The sequence below is a fragment of the Desmodus rotundus genome, chromosome 6 (assembly GCF_022682495.2).
Source record: "Desmodus rotundus isolate HL8 chromosome 6, HLdesRot8A.1, whole genome shotgun sequence".
In the NCBI taxonomy this organism is placed as follows: Eukaryota; Metazoa; Chordata; class Mammalia; order Chiroptera; family Phyllostomidae; genus Desmodus; species Desmodus rotundus.
The window spans coordinates 40134679-40156052 of record NC_071392.1 but is presented as its reverse complement, the minus strand read 5'-3'; the positions used below and the strand labels follow the sequence as shown (position 1 = coordinate 40156052).

At 35.0% G+C, this 21374-nt stretch overlaps 1 protein-coding gene across 4 annotated transcripts in view; it reads right to left on the bottom strand.

The window, feature by feature from the left end:
* The window catches only part of HGF (hepatocyte growth factor), a 75043-nt gene that overhangs the window by 43653 nt on the left and 10016 nt on the right, over positions 1-21374 (bottom strand). For 3 of the 4 annotated variants that reach the window (XM_045194170.3, XM_053927125.1, XM_024557541.3), the window contains 5 exons: positions 18470-18582; positions 16795-16909; positions 10875-11017; positions 4708-4828; positions 3223-3341 (listed from right to left, as the gene is read on the bottom strand). In XM_045194170.3, the coding sequence (XP_045050105.2) occupies positions 3223-3341; positions 4708-4828; positions 10875-11017; positions 16795-16909; positions 18470-18582 (611 nt within the window). The remainder of the gene's footprint in view (positions 1-3222; positions 3342-4707; positions 4829-10874; positions 11018-16794; positions 16910-18469; positions 18583-21374) is intronic. The other variant, XM_024557542.4, reaches the window with a different exon arrangement.

Sequence of the window (21374 nt, the reverse complement as noted above, 5' to 3'; positions counted from 1 at the left end):
GGGGGTCAGAAGAGATTGGCCAAAGAACACATACGTATGTATGCAGAGCCCATGGACACAAGCAACAATGTCATGAAGGCCTGTGTGGGGGAGGGGATGGGGATGGGGGTCTGGTGTGGTGGAAGAAGGGGGAGAAAATGGAGATAATTGTAATAACATCAACAACAAAAAATTAAAATTAAAATTAAATTTAAAGAATAATACATATAAAAATTAATACTATTCTGTTACAGCCAGTACATGTAAATACGTGTGTGGTACATAGAATGAAATTATGGCTCCCAAGATTCCTACCCACTGGTGTGCACTCTGTACAACTCCCTCCCCTTGAATGTGGGTGTGGACATTATGGGACAGCCACTCCTGTGATGAGTTTATCAGCTTCTATTAGCTTCATAAAAGTGAAGAGAATTTACAGGTGTAATTAAACTGCATAATCAGTTGACTTTAAGTTAATGAAAGGAAAACTACCCTAGGTAGGCCTTTCCTAATTAAGCAAGCTCTTTAAACGAGGGTGTAGGAGTCAGAGGCTAAAAGTAACAGAAAGCTATCCTGTTGGCCCTGAAGAGGTAAACTGACATACTGTGGAGAGGGTGATATGGTAGGAAACAACAGGTATTGTCTAGGAACTGAGGACTTCAGCACTACAACCACAAGAAACTGAACTCTGCCAACACCCACTGAACTTGGAATGGAAGCCTGAGGTTTGCATTAGACAGTAGTGCTGGCAGGGTGTGCGTCACGGCCTTGTGAGATCCTAAGCAGGGAACCCACCTGAGTCATGCCTGGACTGCTGACCAATAGAAATAGAAATTGTGAGAAGATAAACATGTATTGTTTTAATCTACTATTTTTTTGGTAATTTGTTATGTAGCAGTAGAAAAATAACATATAATTGAAACAAAATCAAGAAACCAAATTTCTTGATTTTGCATTATAGGCTTCATTATATTTCAAAGCTAAAATATTTTAAATGATACTCATGAAACATTATCTATTATACTTTCCTGAATACCAAAATGTCAACTTTTATTCATTTTTTAAAATTTTTCTTATTTTTATTATTAACACTATTACAGATGTCCCCACCTCTCCCCCGCATTTGCCCACCTCCTAAAATAATACATATAAAAATTAATACTATTCTGTTACAACCAGTACATGTAAATACGTGTGTGGTACATAGAATGAAATTATGGCTCCCAAGATTCCTCAGCTCCTGCCCCCCTTCCCTCTGGACATCAAAAGTGTGGGTTCTCTATGTGATTTTATAAACTAAAAGCTACCCTGTAATAAATTATTTCTAAAATATTTCCAAAGCTCAAAAGATTATTTTAATCTTAACTCTGTATGTTTGATGTACAAGTTCTACCATTTTCTTAGAATTAACATTGTATAGACACCACCCTCTGTTGAGCAAATACATGAGAACACCTGCATGCTACTTGCATAATTAGTGAACTCTTCCTTCGACAGAAAATTAAAAAAATCTAATAGTTAGGAAGTGTTATATTTATTCAATTTCTTTCTTCTCCCAATGTCTTTTAAAAGATTGGTTGGAAATGAACAGAAGACCCTTGGATATTTTTGCTGTGTGTGTCAGTGGAAGGGTGAATGTGCAGGTGAGTGCGCACGTGCGTATATACTGGTCTTATTCCAGGGAAGACTTTCAAGAGTACCCACAACACACACACACAAAGGAAGGAAAACCGTTGTACCCACATGGTCTAGGATGATGGAAAGAGTAACCAGATGTTGAAAGTCAACAAGCAGAAGTAATTCAATCTATAGAGAGAAACACTGTCGCGGTAGTCATCTTTATTTTAGATGACCAAACAGATGATTAATTTTCCTTGGAACGTCCTGTTCACATTGAGAGCCTTCCAGATTCTGCATTTCACATATGCCAGACACATCCCTTTCTATGGGCTTTGAGTCATCCAAAACACTTTTCTTTCATTAGCAGGTCTAAGTGAAAAGAGATTTATTTTGGCAGTATCATACTGTGGATAACATCAAATTAGGTTTAGATTTGTTCAAAGGAATATCCCCATCCTCCTCCTGTTCTAGGGATAAACACATGTCCATAGCCTCATAATTGTACAGTTATCATTCTGAGTGCTGGTACCTGGTATATATATATACACACACATATACATATATAGCCAATATATAAATCAAGCCAATGATTTTATATATTTATAAATGACTTTATATAGATACAAATGATGTTATATATATGATTTATATATATATATACAATGATTATATATATATAAAATCAAGCCAATTTTTAACATTATTATACCTCACTAAATTTATGCAATTCTACTGGTCTTAAAGAATTTTGGGATTCAGTTGAAAAACATATGACCTGTACTCACAGAAGTAAAAGCATGTATATATCTAATTATTATTCAGTAGTATTATTTCTTTTTTCACTTCCATTTATAAAATAAAAAAATAAAAGAAATAAAAGCATGTATATACCTAATTATTATTCAGTAAGATTATTTCAAAAAAGTAAAATATGTGAGTTAACCATGGAGGAGAGGACCAAGCACAGAGATTTAAAAGGATACCACAAAGAAAGCAAGAAAAGAAACTTTTTTTTATCACAAATTTAGGAGAGTGGTAAAGAACAGTATATACTGTACAAAAGAATTGTGGGATTGCTAAAAGAGGTTGAAATAGAATGTAGGTTGTGTACAGGGATGGGGGGGATCAGCTACTAGAGATTAAAGACATCTGGGAGAATCTTCCAGTAGACTTATTATTCATCAATGCAGCTGCTGTCACTCACCAGAAGAGGTTCGCAGTGAGCTGATAGCTCACGTTATATCTGAGGAGGAAAAGTAAGGAAAGGACGCAGGACTGGAAGGTAAGATTCTAAGGTCCTAACTTTTACAGCCTATGATATTGCACATAATCCCTGATCATCTTCTCTTTACGTAAATTTTTCCTCTTTTTTTTTCTTGATAACATGAGAATGTTTAGACCTTTCAAAAACTATAAATGTTTTGTGTATATGTGTACACTTGCATATTTCTCTCTCTCAAAATAATAGCTTGGGTGGGATTATATAACACATTTTTAAAATATTAAAACCTATACACATTAAAGCATCAAGTAAAATAGCTGTTAACCTGTCTTACTAATAATCACCTGCTTAGATCCAATCTGTGAGAGGAAAAGGAAGCAATAAATTTGACTCTAACTTACCACACATTTTAATTGCACAGTACTCCCAAGGGGTGTCAGGGTCAAGAGTATAGCACCATGGCCTCGGCTTGCCATCGGGGTTGCGGCAATAATTATCATCAAAGCCCTTGTCGGGATATCTGCAAACCACATGAACAAACGTGTCATGTAAATCTGCCTGGAAACACCACCCAGCCCTCAGCTCACAAAATAACTTCTGATTTAGCTCGGATAGTGCTAGCGGGGGGAAAACACAAGTTTATGTTTCTCCTTACAAGGACTACTAATCATTGACTATTGAAGCTATTAACTTAACATATTCGACCAAGTATAGAGTACCATCGCCTTTGCTAATAAGTTAAGTCCATTTGGTTCCTGTCTACCAGTTGAGGTCCCAAATGAATCCACTTTTTATAAAGCCCCATTAAAGACAGATTACCTAAATGAGATGCTCATTAACAAAACAGTTTCTCTTCTGTGGCAGGCTTAAAGTTTAAACCGAAAGGTAGGTTTCAATAGCTGTTACTAATGATAGCTCAGTTCTGGAACTAGGGCCTTTCATGCCCTCGCCTCCACCAGAGAAAGAGACAAATTCCATCACAACCCTTTCTCTACACCCTTCTCCCTTTAAGTTAACTGGGGCTTTCATTGGTGACTTGATTTTAATTGCTACCATCTCCTTTCTGCTCTCACTTGAAAGACTAGAGATGCACTTAAAAACAAAGCAGAGTTTTAATTTCATTTAGAAGAACAATAAACAAAAATATAAAGAAGAAAAAGCACCTTTCAGCAATTCCTAAACAAAGATGGGATTAGAGCCTCCTCTGTAATTATCTATATTTTTATTCTTTACAATAAAAATGAGAATTTTTTTTCAACTAAAATGTTTCATGTGAAATGAATGGGCCAAAGTAGACATTTTTTTTTAACTATTTCAATTCCAAACCTACTCCTGAGGAGAACCTACACTTGGTTACCTACCTGACTTCTCTAGATGGGCAATTTCAAAATACACCAGGGTAAAGTAGCCAAAGAAAAACTGTTTGCCCTACCTTCCATTCCCTTTCTATGGGCATGACCCCTGTCACGCTGTCATTCATGGGAGCCCGCTGTACCTAACTCACTGCGGACCTGGCTCCAGAAGGAGGTTGGCTTGTATTTAGCAATAACACCTCTTCCCACAGCTCAGGCTTGTCAAAGTGGTCACTTTTAGATGGGCCTCTGTCTGTTTTCTGCTATAGAAGGGAAAGAGGAAGCTTCTGTTAATGCTTCTCTTCCCCGCTCCACTAATGCTCCTCAGGACCATCCTGATTTCCGGGAATCTTAAGCTGGTCAGCCCACACCAATCGAAGGTGCACCAGCGTTCTCATATACCTCATCACAAGTCTCTTCGTCTGATACTTTCCAGAATACATCGTATAAAAAGAATTCCTATTTCAGTTTGTCATGGAGCAAGAAACAGTTTGCGAAAACAATCACTGAGAGCATAATTTGGTTTTATCTTACCTTTCTGGCACAAATTTGTGCCGATGTGGCATCTGATGATCCCAGCGCTGACAAGTCTTGCCGGATTCTGTATGATCCATGGGACCTCGATAACTTTCCCCATTGCAGGTCATGCATTCAACTAATAAAATTAAAGTATGGCATGTTAATTGCCTGTGACAGAAACATCAAGAGCACCACCGTTCTGTTTAAAGAACAGTAAATCACCTGTTTAGCAAAGAGATTTTTAGAAAACCTTACATATAATTTTAACTTTAAATTAGGGCCTAACATCGATAAAGAATGACATGAAATGCTGCTTACAGAAGTTTTCACATAGCTTAAATGGAACTTTTGTACTTAGTGTCATACAGATTGACCGTAGGGCCAGGACACTGCCTTTCTGATTTTTCAGTAACTGTCCAAAAGGTGCTTAGGAACTGGAAATATCAAACAGGGCTTCGGGGCTTTTCCCTCAGTTGGTCTAAATACAAGGGATGGCGGTATCTGTACTGTCAATACAATAATATTCCTCTCTCGACTTACCCTCCAATTGCATACATGGGAAAGGAGTATACATCTTATTCCTAGAGCTAATGCCAAAATCAGGGCAAGACAGATTGGAGAGACCAGCTTTGAGTAGAAATCTGCTACTATTCAAAGAACACAGATATTTTAAAAGAAGAAATCACAGCTCCTTTCTGATAGTGAACATCCATGTTGAATAACTGGGTAGGCTTTATTCTTATCTAGCTTAGGATGGAAGTTGACCTGATATTGAACTCCTCGTACTCACTGTTTTCAAAATGTATAAGCTGATCTAGTTATGTGGGATCTTACTGATGATTCTATATGGTTAATTAATAGTTCTCTTCTGGCTGGCCTCTTATGTCACACTGAAAACTCTGAATCACATCAACTAGCTGGAAAAGAGACTTCTCAAGTGGACAGGTTGATTTGTAGCGCAGCAGGCACCCTGTGGAATAAATCATTGCTTGGCTTTCCTATGGATCAGGCAAGCTTCCCCAAACACATCATTTGTATCTCATGATTACTGATCATCTAATGTAGCCGAAAGGGAGTGAAGATATCAATGTTTAGTGTCATCTACCAAGATCTAGCCTAATGAACATTTATAATAATTTGGGATTTAATATCAGAATAATCACTTTTGAACCTTTGATTTTTATAATCTAATAGGACATTAACTATTCACTTTCCAAAATGTGAAACCATTTGGCTTGATCCAGCTCCTTTTCATATAGTTTAATCTGTGCACTGAGACAAGGGACCAATTCAGCTTCTGCTCATTTGATCCTGAGATTCCCCAGACTACAGTCAGTAAGCCCCTGAACTGTAAATAAGAGGGGACCAAGAGCACATTGATAAAGGTTCTCTGTTTGGCCAAGGTCATTTCCACATTGAATGCTCAACATAGGTTGTGCCTTATCACATTTCAGCTTTCCATTTGAATGAGGGACAGGTTTATTTAGCCCCCTTTTTTCAAGGTTCGTTATCTTCACAGAAAATTATGTGATATTTGTCATTGTTGTTTGCCCCTTTGTAATGAAATAATACAATTGAATGAAAAATTGAATGTAATTAAATGAAAAAGTAGAAGATACTACAGTCACACATAAGAGATAAGTATCCACATATGCAAATTCCAACCTTGTATAGTACTCAAAGAATTAGAATATACCTATTTTTGTCTTCTTCAGGAAATGCAGTTTATAAGAGAATATACTTTTATATGAAGTGAATACAATTATTTTCAGGAAGTTATACTGTGGGGATTATTATAAAACACTTTTCTGGACTTTAGGATTTTTAATTTCCTTATGACCACTTTCTAGAATGAGTGTGGTAGACCAATCCTTCGAACTTTAATGTGCATACAATGTCACTCTGAGATCTTGTTGAAGGGTGAGCTCTCGAAAAGTGTATTGGGGTGGGGATGCTCCCTGCGAATGCTGATGTTTCCGATCCATGGATCTCATGTCGAGTAGCAGGTTTGCAGATAATTTTTTTCTATTCTAAGTGTTTGGCAGAAATGGTTTTTCGGAAGAAAATGGATTGTACTTGTTCCTTGAAGGATGGATGAGAGTTGGATGAGCTATAGAAGGGCAAAATGGAATAGAAACATGAATTAGTATGTTTATAGTAAAGAGTAATTATGGATGACGTTTCAGACTTAGGAAGATTTTTAAAATAATAAAAGTTAATAATAATGTTACCTGGGAATTGACTGTGGGAATGGGGGGGCAGGCTGGGTGGAGGTATGCAAAGGGGGAAAACTTGGGATAACTCTAACAGCATAAACAATAAAACAGTTAAAAGAAAAAACAATTAAATGATGATGTTCAATTTTGGTAGTCAATGAATGTTGTTGTTGGGGTAAAAATTAAATGTATTCTGTGATAGAAGTGAGATGCTAAATATATTGTTGTTATATATTCTTTGATTATTCAGTACTTTTAATATATAATAAAGTATTTGATCTTTGCAGTGAGAAGAAAAACTCACAAAATTTTTAAAGCACTTACCTAAAACAGAAAATGTCAGACTTGTACTTGGAACACAGGTCTTCTGACCTACATACAGGTCAGTGTTCTTTCCATTCTCCCTAATTGCCTCTGTGTCCTACATATTTTAATGTGGTCCTTATACATTCCAACTGGCCATACTTTAAGATAAACTGATAGCAATAATTTTAGAAAGTTAACCTCCCTGACTTTTTCAGCACTGTCCCCACTACCCTTTGCCCTCTTGTTTACAATAGTAGGTCATCCATCTGTTGGATTTTCACCTATTGGAGGGTTGGGAAAGGAGGCCATGGGAAAGCAAGCAGATTGGTCATCTTTTCCAAGGCTAAACGTTTGTTGTTTTACCACTGCATCAAACCACCAAGTCAGTCATAAAAATTACCTCCAGAAAGTCAAAGTTAAAGCTTACAGTCACGTTTCAAATTTCCTGAATTCTAAGACTCTTCTTAGTTTTTGCAGCTTAAAGGAAAGCAGTACAGGTAGAAACCAATTCACCTACTCAAGGAAGCAGGAGAAAGCACAGGCTATGTCACAGTGCGAGAGGGTGAGGATTGCTCCTCCTGCTCTGCTTTCTGCTGGCTCTCGAGAGAGCCAGTGTATTAGTTAACCCTTCTAGCAAGTTTTCCCTTTAAAACAAAAGAAAAAAATGTAAAATACTGTTCCAGATCACATAAACAAAACTAAATATTTCTATTCATAAGTAGAAAATGTTTTCTAATAAAATTCTGACCTAAGTAGTGTAGAAAACTATAAAAACTACACACAAATTGTATCATAAGTATGATTAACTCAACATCTTTCTCATTGTATTAACCAACTAATTCAAAAATACTATGGTTCATTTTTCACAATCATAACAAAACAGGTGATGAGTTTATAGACTAAAATGTATATTTTGAAAGTATCTTTCAGAAAATTACTTCAAGAAAAGCTGAATATTTTAAAATATGGACAGTCTCACAAATCCACATTTATAAATAATAGTTATATTTAAATCTTTGTTTTTAAACATCTTTCTCCATATGAACTGTGTATGAACACAAAGTTATGGCATTACTTTTGAGATTTTAAGCATAAGACATTAAAAATTAATAGTTATGACTTAAAATATATTTACTTAAATATTTGACAATCACTAAAAAGACATCTGTTCCAGTCGACTGGTGGTGGCTTTATTTTAAGCCCCAAGCAACTGTTAAAACTAGGCACTAGATTTTCATACCTCAGTTTTCTACAATCTTTGAATCAAACATGAATGGTCCTTTCTTTATATAATTATGTAAGATTTTAAAAGTATTTTTTCTATGGGAATGCTTAATATATTTCAAAGGTTTAAAGTATAAAAAATAATATTAATCATTGGAATATTAATATATATGTATCTTCTATGAACCCAACTTACAGACAAATTTCAGGTGATTCTTTAGTTAAGAGTTTGTTACAAGTATTTCCAAAAATATATACTGTCTTCTTAAAAGAACAGTTTAAAGTTTGAGCTCAGGTATTTTTTCATGCTTAATTTTAAATATACAAAATGATTTGATCATTGCTGCCTCAACCATAATGATGTAGCCTTTGGTAACTACCATTTAATAAATTTATACTCATAGATAAAAGTAGCTCACCTATTAAATTATTTAAGAATTCTGAGTTTTGAGGTTTCCCCCTCATACTTGTATTGTCATAGAAATCTATATCATGTGTGCATTTTTTGTGTATCTTTATTACTTATTGTATAAAAAGTTCTGTTTTTATTAATGTATTGACAATGCTTCTTATTTTAGATCCTCTTTATTAAGATCCTGCTAAAACATTGTTCGTTATAGAATGAACTTAAGCATCGAAGTTCAGTGCGTGCTCCCTGAAATATGTTTCGCCTACAGGGCAGGTGTTGGTTCACTTCTCTCACAGGAGGGTTATTCTACTACTGTGAGATCTCTAATTGTTTCCAGGAAAAGCGTATCTGTAGCCTTCAGGGCCATGGTAACCAACAGTATCGTGTACCATTATCCTAGAGAGCAATGCTCTTTTCAAGGGAGATGCAATGACCTCAAATGTTTAAAGGATATTAGAGATGCATAGTCTAATGACAGAAGAATAACTAGAACCTGGACTTTTACAGTTACTTCTTTTCTAGCACAGTCATTCTATGTGGTCTATCAGTTCAGATCTATACCAGTGTATTTTGATGAATGTTCTTATAAATCAAGGGTGGAAAAATCACATTCTCACACAACTAGTCAGGTAACATAAATGTTAAACTGTTTACAGTTTGACCAGGTTACTTTCCCCTGAAAGCACTTTCTCAGGTCAAACAAAACCAATAAGAAAACTCCTTGCAAGACATTCAACCTCAGAAAACTGTGATAATGAAGAGTTTCTGAAAAGTAGGTTATTTTCTCCCATGTGTAAATTTAAGACAAACATCAATTACAGACTTATTCATACAAAACAGACTTGTTCATAATGTTATCACAGATCAGTTTATTATTTTTAAAAGAAAAGAAAACAATGAAGAAGTTATAGTGAACAGAATATGATATGGAATGAATGAAAAGTAAGAATTTACAAACAGATGGAACTGCCTCTAGCACATGAAGTCAAGAATTTTAAATTCACTGACAACAGAAAACAAATTCACCTTCTCTGTGACAATGAACTAACAATGGTCTTTTTATGTGATAATATCAACCTAATATCAAATTGATATTTATGGAAGAATTATTTTTTAATTGGTTAATAACAAATTGGTAAGATATCTTTTTATAAAAATTGGACAGCATTTCAGCAGACCCCCACCCCCAAGTACTTCAAAATCCTACTAAATTTCTATCAGCATTTAATCCATGTTTCATTTGGATTTTCAAATTTTAGTGCCTGACAGAACTAAAAAGCCAGCTTTTGGTAGTCAGATAACTAAGAAAAATGAAAACACACACAGTGCTAAATGGTTACTCTTCCTTCTTGTCAGTCACCCAGTTTTCCACTGCAAAAGTGAAGACAGTGCCCTCTCCTGCTGTGACAGGAGGTAAGAACACAGGTATGGATTTGGGGCTCCTGCCTTTAAGACCGCTTTGATCTCTACAGGTACCATTCTCGATGGCGTTCCAGTCTATGTATTAGATTTCATTCTAGTCACTTTTGCACCAAAATGCACACAGGTGTATCCGATTCCAGTGACCCCCTCCCACATTCTCTTCTGGGTCAATAAACCCTGGCCACAGCACTTCAGGGTGGGACTGACAAAGTTTCTGTGGAAGCAGGAGCTGGATGAATAGACTATAAGCTTTACCCATGAGGAGGAAGTATCATTGAACTCCTCTCAGCTAATGTGTAGAAACAGATTTTGAGGTATATGAGCTCCAGATAGTAAATGAAGAAGCCCAAACTTTTACTGTCCCCGGGGGGATGCCTCAGGCTCTGTTAAAATTCACAAACTGGTAACTCACTCCATTATTCTACATTAATCTTGTGATAATTCGGTTTTAAAACTATAAAATGCTCAAATAATTCTCTATACTTGTATTTGAATGAACAACATATTTATTGTGATTTGATTCATTTCTGTTAACCTTTCAGGAGAGCTGCAGTTCTACACAAAGGAGGAGCAGAGAGCCCCACACGGCATTCAGGTTCATTTACCTTCTGAACACTGAGGAATGTCACAGACTTCGTAGCGTACCTCTGGATTGCTTGTGAAACACCAAGGTCCCCCTTCTTCCCCTCGAGGATTTCGACAGTAGTTTTCCTGTAGGTCTTTACCCCGATAGCTCGAAGGCAAAAAGCTAGTTTTAAAATGATAATCATTACAGTATAAGCACATGCAACTTTAATTGGCCTATTAATTTTACTAATTAGTGGGTATGTTTTTCCTTAAGTAGAGAAACCTTTATTCTAACTCAGATCCCCGTACATAGGGAGAGGAAAAGCAGGTTTACAGTTGTGAGTATACGAAACACAGTTTATTCTTGTATTATTATGTATTAATTACTGTATTATTTTCCATATGAACAATTGTAAACCTACTTTTGCCCCATCTAGTATATTAACTGGAATTGTCATTTGCATCTATTCCTAAAATCCTTAAATTTTATAAGTATTTACCTAACTTAATACACAAATTCAAAATCATTTAGCGTGATATAGCTCTGGATTTGCAAAAAGCCAAACATTCAAGAACCTAATTAACATGTTTGAACCATTTCAAAGCCTCATTCAACAACAGCAAGTGACTGAGCAAGGCTAGTAAGGAGAGAACAGAAGAAACACTGCCATTGACCTTGAAATCTCACAATTACACTGCTTATCCCACATAATTACCTGTTTGTTTTTTGCTTTTATTATGAAGAATTGCCCTCCTATTTTCTGCACAACTGAGAAACAGATTGATGAAGTTACAGAAACAAAAGGTCTATACTCAAATTAAACCTGGACTCAAATTTCACCTCTCTCGCTTACTGGAGACCCAGCAGGTAATTTAGTCCCTTTCAGACTGTTAGCTTACCTTTACAACGAATATAACCGTAACTTACATCTTACACCTTATGTGGTTGTTTTGCAAAGTGCTAAGAGATGGCAAGAGTAATTGACAATAAATGCTACCTATTACTAAGCACAGTCCACTTAGGAGTCTTTGCTCTGTGGAAGTAAAGAACATAATTGCTATTCTCTTCAAAAATTTTACTTATTTTCACTGTGATTGAGACTTGGTGCTTCCAGGTTTAGTTCCTAGTAGTTGGCCATTGGGTGCAGAGACTGCAATGCACTACCTTCAGTTAAAATCTAATGTCCTAGTCATAGTTCTGTTACCAGCATAAGGTATTTCAACACAGTATCAGAAATCAAAAAACTTTTTTATGCTTTGTACTGCTTATTGCATTGGCCTCAATGAGGCTGTATTTGTCTGCTAGATGGCACACACGAAAAATCATAAAGAAAGAATATACATCTGTAGGTAACACTAGTAAACACTGTTTTGAAAATCTGGTAGCATTTTCATATTAAGTTCTATTTTTGCTATAAAGCTTTTTTCCTACTTCTACTGTTTTCTAAGTTCTAAATAGTACTTAAAGTTCAAGGATGTCAGTCTCTTGTTAAATATCATTTGAATGTGTTCCTTTCGCCTTGAAACTTCTAATGACAAAGTACCATCACTGTGTTTCATCGTGTTGTGACACGAAGTGAATGTGGATGCACGTCAGGTACTAAGCAACACTGTGCAATAAAATTGCAAATTTCATTTGAACGTGAAGTACACCATAGTTAGGCCCTCAGAATATACAAATTATTGGTCCAAGGGAAGAGTTTAGTCTAAGAGACTGACTACTAACCAAACGTTTTCAAGGAAGCTATTAAATATAATAAACTTTATTGAACTCTAAAATATCTTAAGATAAAAAGTTTACAGCCTTATTACACTGGCATTCTAAATATGGAAAAACAAAAATTAGACAGTAGTCCACATGATTGACAAAATTAGAGTACAATAAAGGTCGTAACAATTTCACAGTTTCCTAACAATTTTAATTTTCAAAGTTAAAAGAAGTTATCTTTTATCTTAGTTTTAGCCCTATATTGCCACTGCTTAAAATTTATTTTCTTTCTTTTTTGTCAGTTCTCCAACTTTCCATAGTAGATTTATAATGAAATATTCATCATTTTGGTAGAACCAAAGTTGATTTTATGTTTATTCATAAGTAATATATTAATCAAACTTACCTTAAAAATACTCTTACAACTCTGTCTTTTGGAAAAGCTCAGTATAGTGGAGTAGTAAGAATAAGTTATATTAATCAAAAAATCTACATTGTTGCCATATAACTGTGTGTGTGTGTGTGTGTGTGTGTAACAATTCAATTAGAATAGGACACCAGTCCTTAGACAATTGATTTACTCTTTGGGTCTTCAACTTCTACATTTATAAGATGAATGCAGTGAATTGGATTATTACGAGGTCCTTTATTTTGTATCATTTTACATATTAAGTTTACTTAAGAAACTAAATACACCCTGGCCGGGTAGGTCTGTTGGTGAGAACATCATCCCAATATGCCAAGGTTGAGCGTCTAATCCCCCATCAGGGCACATACAAGAATCAACAAAGGAATGCATAGATAAGTGGAACAACAAATGGATGTCTCTTTCTCTCTCTTTCTCTCTCTCAAATCAATAAATAAAAATTAAAAAAGAGACATGGATTTAGCACATGTTAAATGAACACAAGTATCAACAGTCAGGAAGATTTTTGTTCCACACATATGCACAAATAAATATATACACACAAATACATTTCCAGTGGATTTGTCAAGCCAAAAAGAAGCTGTAAAAATGTAGTGAATGAATCAGTAAATGGTTTAGTAGGAAAAATAAAAGTAGGAAGGAAGAGAAATAAAGTGTAAATCAAACCTAAATATGACTGAAAGATGAATACAATTTTCCCACCAGAGTTAACAAAATAAGAAATGAAAAGATGTGCTCCTTCCCACAATTCTGTATCAATGCATATCAAATTCCTCTCTAAGGCATTCAAGGTAAAGAGCATTCTGGGTTATCTCTTCATTCTTTGGTTTTTTATCCAAATAAACTTGCTTTTGTTTTTGCTTTGTGGGGTTAGCATATTTCTCTTTAGAGTCCCATGCTCGACCAAGGAGTGAAGCCTAGCCCCATTCTTTTCACTTACTGGTGTTCATTCAACAGATGTTTATGAAAACCTGTTACACCATATCCAGTCAATGGGCTCCGTAATAAACTCTTCCTACATACATACTATTTTTGGTTCTTTGCCCTTGTTAGCTGGGCCTTAAGAAAGATAAGCAAGGGATATTTAAAACTGAGTTATATGTAAAGGTACTTTGAAATATAAATTAGATCTTCTGGGTGATAGTCACCTTTTCTTTACTTTTAATACAAGCTCTGTTCATAGGAAACTTGATCTATTCTATCATCTGCTTTATTAATAAATGCAGGGTGGCCAATGAAGGACAGAGATGTAGATATCAGGTCACCTGATTTTCTAGTTAAGCTTCTATACTAATTCCATCATCTATCATCATCTTCCCATTAAGCCACTTATAAAATATTTCAATTTAGGGAGTCAACAGTAAGTCAGTCCTCTAGACAGAGACATATATACTTCTCTTTCCACTTCCCAAGAAGTTAATCTTTAGTTAAAACTTAAAGTGTTAAGTGTTAACAATCATGCAGATATTCCAATAATCTGCTAAGTGATGATAATGAAGTATTGGTCCTATTTCATTTTAAGTATTTTTAATTAATGTGCAAGATCTTCTCAGCCCTAACTCAAGGAAATGCTTGTTGGAAAAATAGCTGATTGGACTGGAGAGTCTGTTCCCAGGGAGATCTATTTCACATTTATTCCTCTAGTGGAGAATCACAATCATAGAGAATTGGGGTTGAAATAAGACCTCTCCTGGGTCAGTCCGGGGCACTCTCCTCGACCAGGGCAGGATTGATTTCCAGTGCTGTTCCTTTGCTCATGAAAAGCATAGATTTTTCTATTTAAATAAAGTGGTTTCCTCACTATCCTGGGAGTGACACTATCCAAATATTTAGAAGAGGACAAAACCAATTGCCAGTATATCATCTGTTTTTGTAATACGGAAAAAACTACATTGCAGAAATATTTGTATATACTTAAAAGTAAACAATTTGGGGAAAGTGCATTGTTTTTTGTTATTGAAACATTGTAAAGCTGATCAGTTTAAACAATTTCTAATTGGTGTTAATTAGGCTGAGATCACAGTTTTGATCCCAATGTGGAGCAACAAACTTTTTTCATTGTATGTGGGCCAATTAACTCCTCTTTGTTTACCGAAGGAGGGTAAAATCATCTTGCAAAATTATACCCTCCAAAAATTAATGAAATGGAATAAAACATGGATTCATCAAGACAAAGTTATCCTCACTATCGCAAAACCAAGTCACAGCATGTGTCCTACTGACCCACTAAGTGTACCATGCCAGGGGTTGTAAAATGCAAAGGTTACACAGTGACACCAGCTGGACTTGGATTCTGGCCACACCACTTATATATAGCTGTGAATGACTCTGAAAAGTTACTAAGGCTCTTTGAGCTTCGGTTTCACTATATGTATAACAGAATTAATAAAACCACCCACTGTGTGGTTCTTGGGAGGATTAAATGAGATAAACTGGGTATACTGCTCAGCAAGGCAACTGGCACATGATAAACTAAATCTTCTAACGCATTTACTAACCAGGGAGAGCTATTTTGAACTACTGTAGTTCCCATTAAAATTATTTGTGAAATAAATCTTGAAAACTTGCTATATTTAGTTCTCTCGTGGTTAGTAGATATCTATGTTTCTCATTAGGATTAAAACTTTCAGACTAATGAGCCTATGGATAGAATGTTTACTCATCTTTAAATAGCATTCACCTGTTATAATGAACACAATTTTTAAGAGTAGACATTTACAAAAGAAAAAAAGCAAACAAAATATAACCAGAGACATTGAAGTTAAGAACAATCTAACAATAGCCAGAGGGGAGTGGGGAGGGGACAGTGGGGAGAGGGGTTTACAGGAACTACTATAAAGGACACATGGACAAAATCAAGGGGAGGGGTGGAGGTGGGAGAGGGAGGTGGGTTCGGATGGGGTGGGGTGGGGGGATAGGGAGAAAATTCAGATAACTCTAATTGAATAACAATAAAAATTAAATTAAAAAAAAAGAGTAGACACTTAATTCCTGAGGAATGAGAAGTTTTTCTAGGCACTGGGCAATAGACAGATGGGAAAGCTGGTCAACCTGAAGCAGGAGTTTTTAGCAGAGGTTCTCAATTTTGACTGTACTTTGGAATCATCTGGGGAGCACTTTTAAAAAATTCTGGTGCATGGGTTCTTTCTCCAAGAGATTCTGGTTTAATTGGTCTATGCTGACACCCTGTGTGGTAGATTCATTAAGGGCTCCTAGCAGGTGATTTTAATGCTTGAGAAACACCAAGTTGAAGAACATTTGGCCCCTAGGTAAGGACAGAATCTTGTCCATCCCTAATTTACAGTCAACCCCTTCACTTCAGCTACAGAGTGATGAACTTTTTCAAAGGCAAAAATAGATGTACATCTTTCTTAAAAATTATATTTTCATTATTTTTCACAAACACCAAGGTCTATAAATTTAGGGTTTTTTTTTAACTTATTGATTTGAGAGTGAGAAAGAGAAAAGGAGTAAGAGAGAGGTAGAAATGTTGATTTGTTTTTCCCACTTATTTATGCATTCACTGGTTGATTCTTATATGTGTCCTCACTGAGAATAGAACCTGTGACCTTGCCATATTGGGGCAATGTTCTAACAACTGAGCTAACCAGCCAGGGCTCAAAATTGAGGTTTTGATGTAAGATAATGTTAGGCTATGTCTTCATGATAAATGTATTAATCTTTGGCTAAAGATCAGTCATGGGTGCACATAATCTTTGGCTTAATATAATTCAGCAAACTTGGCTAAGTTATTATAGAATTGTAGGACTAGCCTGAAGAGGTAGCATGTTGGTTTATCCTCTCTTTTTCATGGTGTTCTTACCTGTGCTCATGGGGTATCATGGAATTCCAGGGCTGGCATTTGATGCCACTCTTAGTGATAGATACTGTTCCCTTGTAGCTACGTCCTTTACCAATGATGCAGTTTCTAATATAGTCTATTACAAGAAAGCAGAGAAAAATGCTATGAGTGAACCATGCTGCATATATTTAAAAGAAAAAGAAAATCCCATTCAAATCTTTAAGCTATTAATGCTTGAAAACTATCTCAAATCATATTGAAATATGCTGTATACAATTTCTACTAATATTTTCAAAATAATTCATTTCAGAATAATTCAAAACAAAACAAAACAAAAAGACTACTGAGAAGTTTCATCTTGTGAGCACATACCTGGATTACTGCAGAGATTAGTCTATGTACTAACACTGTCTTTATACTAACAGGCCAGGCAAATTTATTTTTTAATTTAATCTTTATTGTATTTTCTTCCATTACCATTTAGTCTCCTTATATGGCCAAACAAATTTAAAGAAGCAGAGTGATTTGCTCAACTATGCAGACCACGTTAAGAAAATATTAAAAATGAAAATTAAGTGATTTATGAAACCTACAATGAATTCAGAAAATAAAAGATAATAAAAATAACTAATTTGCTTTAACCTCAGTGAAATTGTGTGGGTTTCTATATATGTGTGCACACATGTGTGAGAAAGAGAGATATTTACATTACCCTGATTTTTTTCATATTTTTGCTAACACTTCAATTGTTAAATTAGAGGGCAATCAAATTGAAAGATGCTGTATATTTCTGTCGAACAATATAGTTCCGCTACAATACCGTTGTTAGCAACCCAGAAGATTGAAGATGGTCTTATACTAGATGATGAGTAATGTTTAGGATTTGTAGAATTACTGGGGTGTATAAAGATCATCTTATTTTCTACCATGAATTAATCTTAATTTAATTTAGACATATACCCTATTAATAAGAAAATATCTTTTTATATTACCAATACCCAAGTTAATAAGATAATGTGATTTAAGAAAGCATTCAAATTAAAAAAATACTGTTATAAATACAACCTATGTGTATTATTTTGTGATGAAATTCATTTTGTTATATTCATATTTATTTAACAGTCTTCAATTATTTATTGATATAATTCTGCTTTTGTACAAAGTAAATACTTTGTGAATATAATATCAGAATACCAAAATAGACAAGTAATTTGGTCTCAAAATTTTTTAAGTTTTTTTAAAGAACATAATAATTAGAAATAGATCCAACTAATTTTTCAATATCTACACAATTTTTATTATCAGCAATCATCACTACAACTTAGTTACTGAAAGTTGTCAAAATTTAAAATACTATAGTAAGCCCAAATTTGCTGTAATATAAGATGTCTTAAAGTGATAGCTTAAGGTGGCATTTTCTAAAATAACATGGAGAATACCAATCCTAGGAGGGCATCTAGAAATAATCAGAGAAGGGCTAATCTAACTATAGAAAGTATGGGAAATGATCTCTTTAATCCAAAGTATCATACTGGATATCCTCAAGGTGCTCATGTCACCTGTCTTACTGGATGAATTAGCTGCATAACAGCTGTAGTATAGAACAGAAAAATCAGTGGGAAGGAACACTGTGGCAGGAACTTACATATACTTTATACTCTATTTCACTATGAATATTTAGGGAGAGGCCAGTTACCTTTGTTTTCATAGAGGTCGAACTCGTGGCCAAACTCTTTTTTCACTCCGCTTGACATGCTATTGAAAGGGAGCCACAGGCATCGTTTTCGTGCTTTATCAAAAACAAAGGCCCTGAAAAAAATATCTGAATGAAAAGAAGGAATACTACTATTTATACAGTTTTTCAAGAATGGACACATGGTTTAACCAAGGAGGGCAATATAAATGTCTTTCTGAAGAAAAATGATAATGCAAACATGTCTTAACCAAGAATAGTAAATAAAGTACTTTAAAAAATTCTGTATTTTAAATGTTACCATTTTTTACAATACACACAATGATGTTGGAATTCTGAACTATTTTCCTTCCATTGAGAAATTATATGAAAATTTCTCACCATTGCACTTTCAATGCCACCATGTACAAGTACCTAATTTTTTGAAGTACACAGATTTTCTAAAGTAAGGACTTTTTTCCAGTCCATATATTTTTGAGAACAAATAATCTTCCAATTTCAGATATTTCAACTTAGTCATGTATTTCTTAGTTTTGACAACTTTTAAATAATATTAAATAAGGGGAAATAACTTTTATAATACAAATATAAAAAATACATAAAATTTCAGAAAATATTTACCTATTATTTTGTTTCATTTGCTATACTTTATTCTATATCCATAACTTCAAAACATTATAATCATAAACCTTGTGCTCTGATATAAACATATAGATATTTTACAAGGCCTATCTATAAAAACACTTTCCAGCTGGAATAGTAATTAAGAGCAAATCATAAAACTATTTTTGCAGCTGTGGCAGAATAACTTGATAAGACAGAATTGGCTACTAATAGATTTGGATTTTGATCTGGTAGACTGTAGGCTTGTACAATACATGTTAAATTCCCTATTGCCCTATTATAGGGTATCAGGGGGAGGGTGTTAAATGACCTTGAAAACATAGTAATCAGGTAAAAATACATACATAAATAAAACTAAACAAACATCTAAAAATAAAAGTTAAAGTTATAGACTCAATAACTTGCCACATAACTTCACATTAAAATGAAAATGTACCACACATATGGAAACTACTTTTCCCCATGGCTTTCCCATGACATCACCTTGCAGGAGCCCCATCAGAAACATGCAAGATTTGCTCTGTGAAAACCAATGTGATTACATTGGAAAGTTGGGGACAGGGTTTTCAGTCTGATTTCATTCACTTTTTCTCTACGTGTTCTCTCAGGAAAGTGTTTCCTTATATTATTACACCTCCACTTGGACTGGATCTAAGCTGTCAAATTCGTGAATTGCAGCTTCTTTTAAGTTTGACTTCACAAATCTTTATCTTAGCCTTATTTTAATTACCATCTTCATTGCAAGAATTTATTTAGTCTAGTTTTCTAGTTGTTCATGGCAGGAGAGGAAAGCCTCCTGTTTTTCTCTTGAGCCAGTTAATGAATAGCAATTTTCTGAAGAACTTAGAATTCTGGTCATCCTTCCAACCCAGCAAGGAAAAATCGCAATCTCTATAAAATCAATATTGTTGATCCCTCTTCAAGAGAAAAATAGTGTTGCAGAATATTCCATTCCATGACCACTCAATCACAGATACTTTCACATAGCTTTGTTTCCAAACATTTTCCTTATTTACCATTGTTTTCCAATGATTCTAGTCCATATAACAAGTCAGCAAAAAGATCCTTTAATCCACTAAGAATCAAATTTCAGAGTATCATGGTATGTCTATTTAATTCTGAATAACTAATATATTTAGTGATTACAAACACACATGTATAATACATGCAAAATGTGATAGATGAACAAGAATGATGACACCATTTCCAGCCAGAAGAACTTGGGCTATTCACAAGTATTATTACATGTGGTCTTCTGTACCGGTTGCCATAAATTTGGAAACTAAATGTAACACAACCAGAATATGGTAGGAAAATATGAAACCCCATATATATACATGGGATATGTAAAGATTTCTTAATCATATCACATGTGTTCTCTAATGAAGCAAACACACTTTAGTTTCTCCTAAATAAAACAAAGGAAAAGGTTTTATGTTTAGTTTTGTTTTGAATAGGTATTAGGCTGATCAATGTGAAAATCAAAAGGTAGCAATTCTTTCCTTACTTGTGGATCCAGGAGAGTGTATTTCAGATTCAGAGTTAAAAACCAACAATGAGATGTGGTTCTCCAATCCTTTTTACACAGCCCTTCCAAGCCCGGGAGGAAAACACAGTACCTCCAACCTCCTCTGCTGCCAGAAGAACATCTCCAGAGATGTTGACTGAGAGTGATTTTCCCTAATTTACTTTTAACTATCTCAAGGTTTTATCAGAAAGGGAAAGAAACAGAATCTACACAGGCACGTCCTTGCAAAGTCAATCTCCCCTCTCCTTGCCAAAAAATATCTCCCTGAAAGTAGCAGTTTGACTATAAAAATATTTCCACAGGAGCTGTAAAGGAATAGGAAGGAGATAGTTGCCTTCCTCTAAATCTGTTTGAAGACCTCCTCTGACCATGTCCTTTCTCCTTAGGCCCATAATACTCATTTCTCTGAGAAACGCAAGATGAGATGAAGACCACCTGCCATGACTTCACTAAATCTCTTCACATTATGGGTCATGACCCAAATGTGATACAGAATTTAAAATTCACAGGGTGTCATGCTCAGTCCTAGAAAATGTGGGATGGAACACGGAATGAAAGGGTGGAACATTAGACCGGGGGGAGTGGGGAGGGGACAGTGAGGAAAGGGGATTACAGGAACTACTATAAAGGACACATGGACAAAATCAAGGGAGAGGGTGGAGGAGGGGGAGGGAGGGGGTTTCGGCTGGGGTGGGGTGGAGGGATGGGGAGAAAAGGCACACAACTGTAACTGAATAACAATAAAAATTTAAAAAA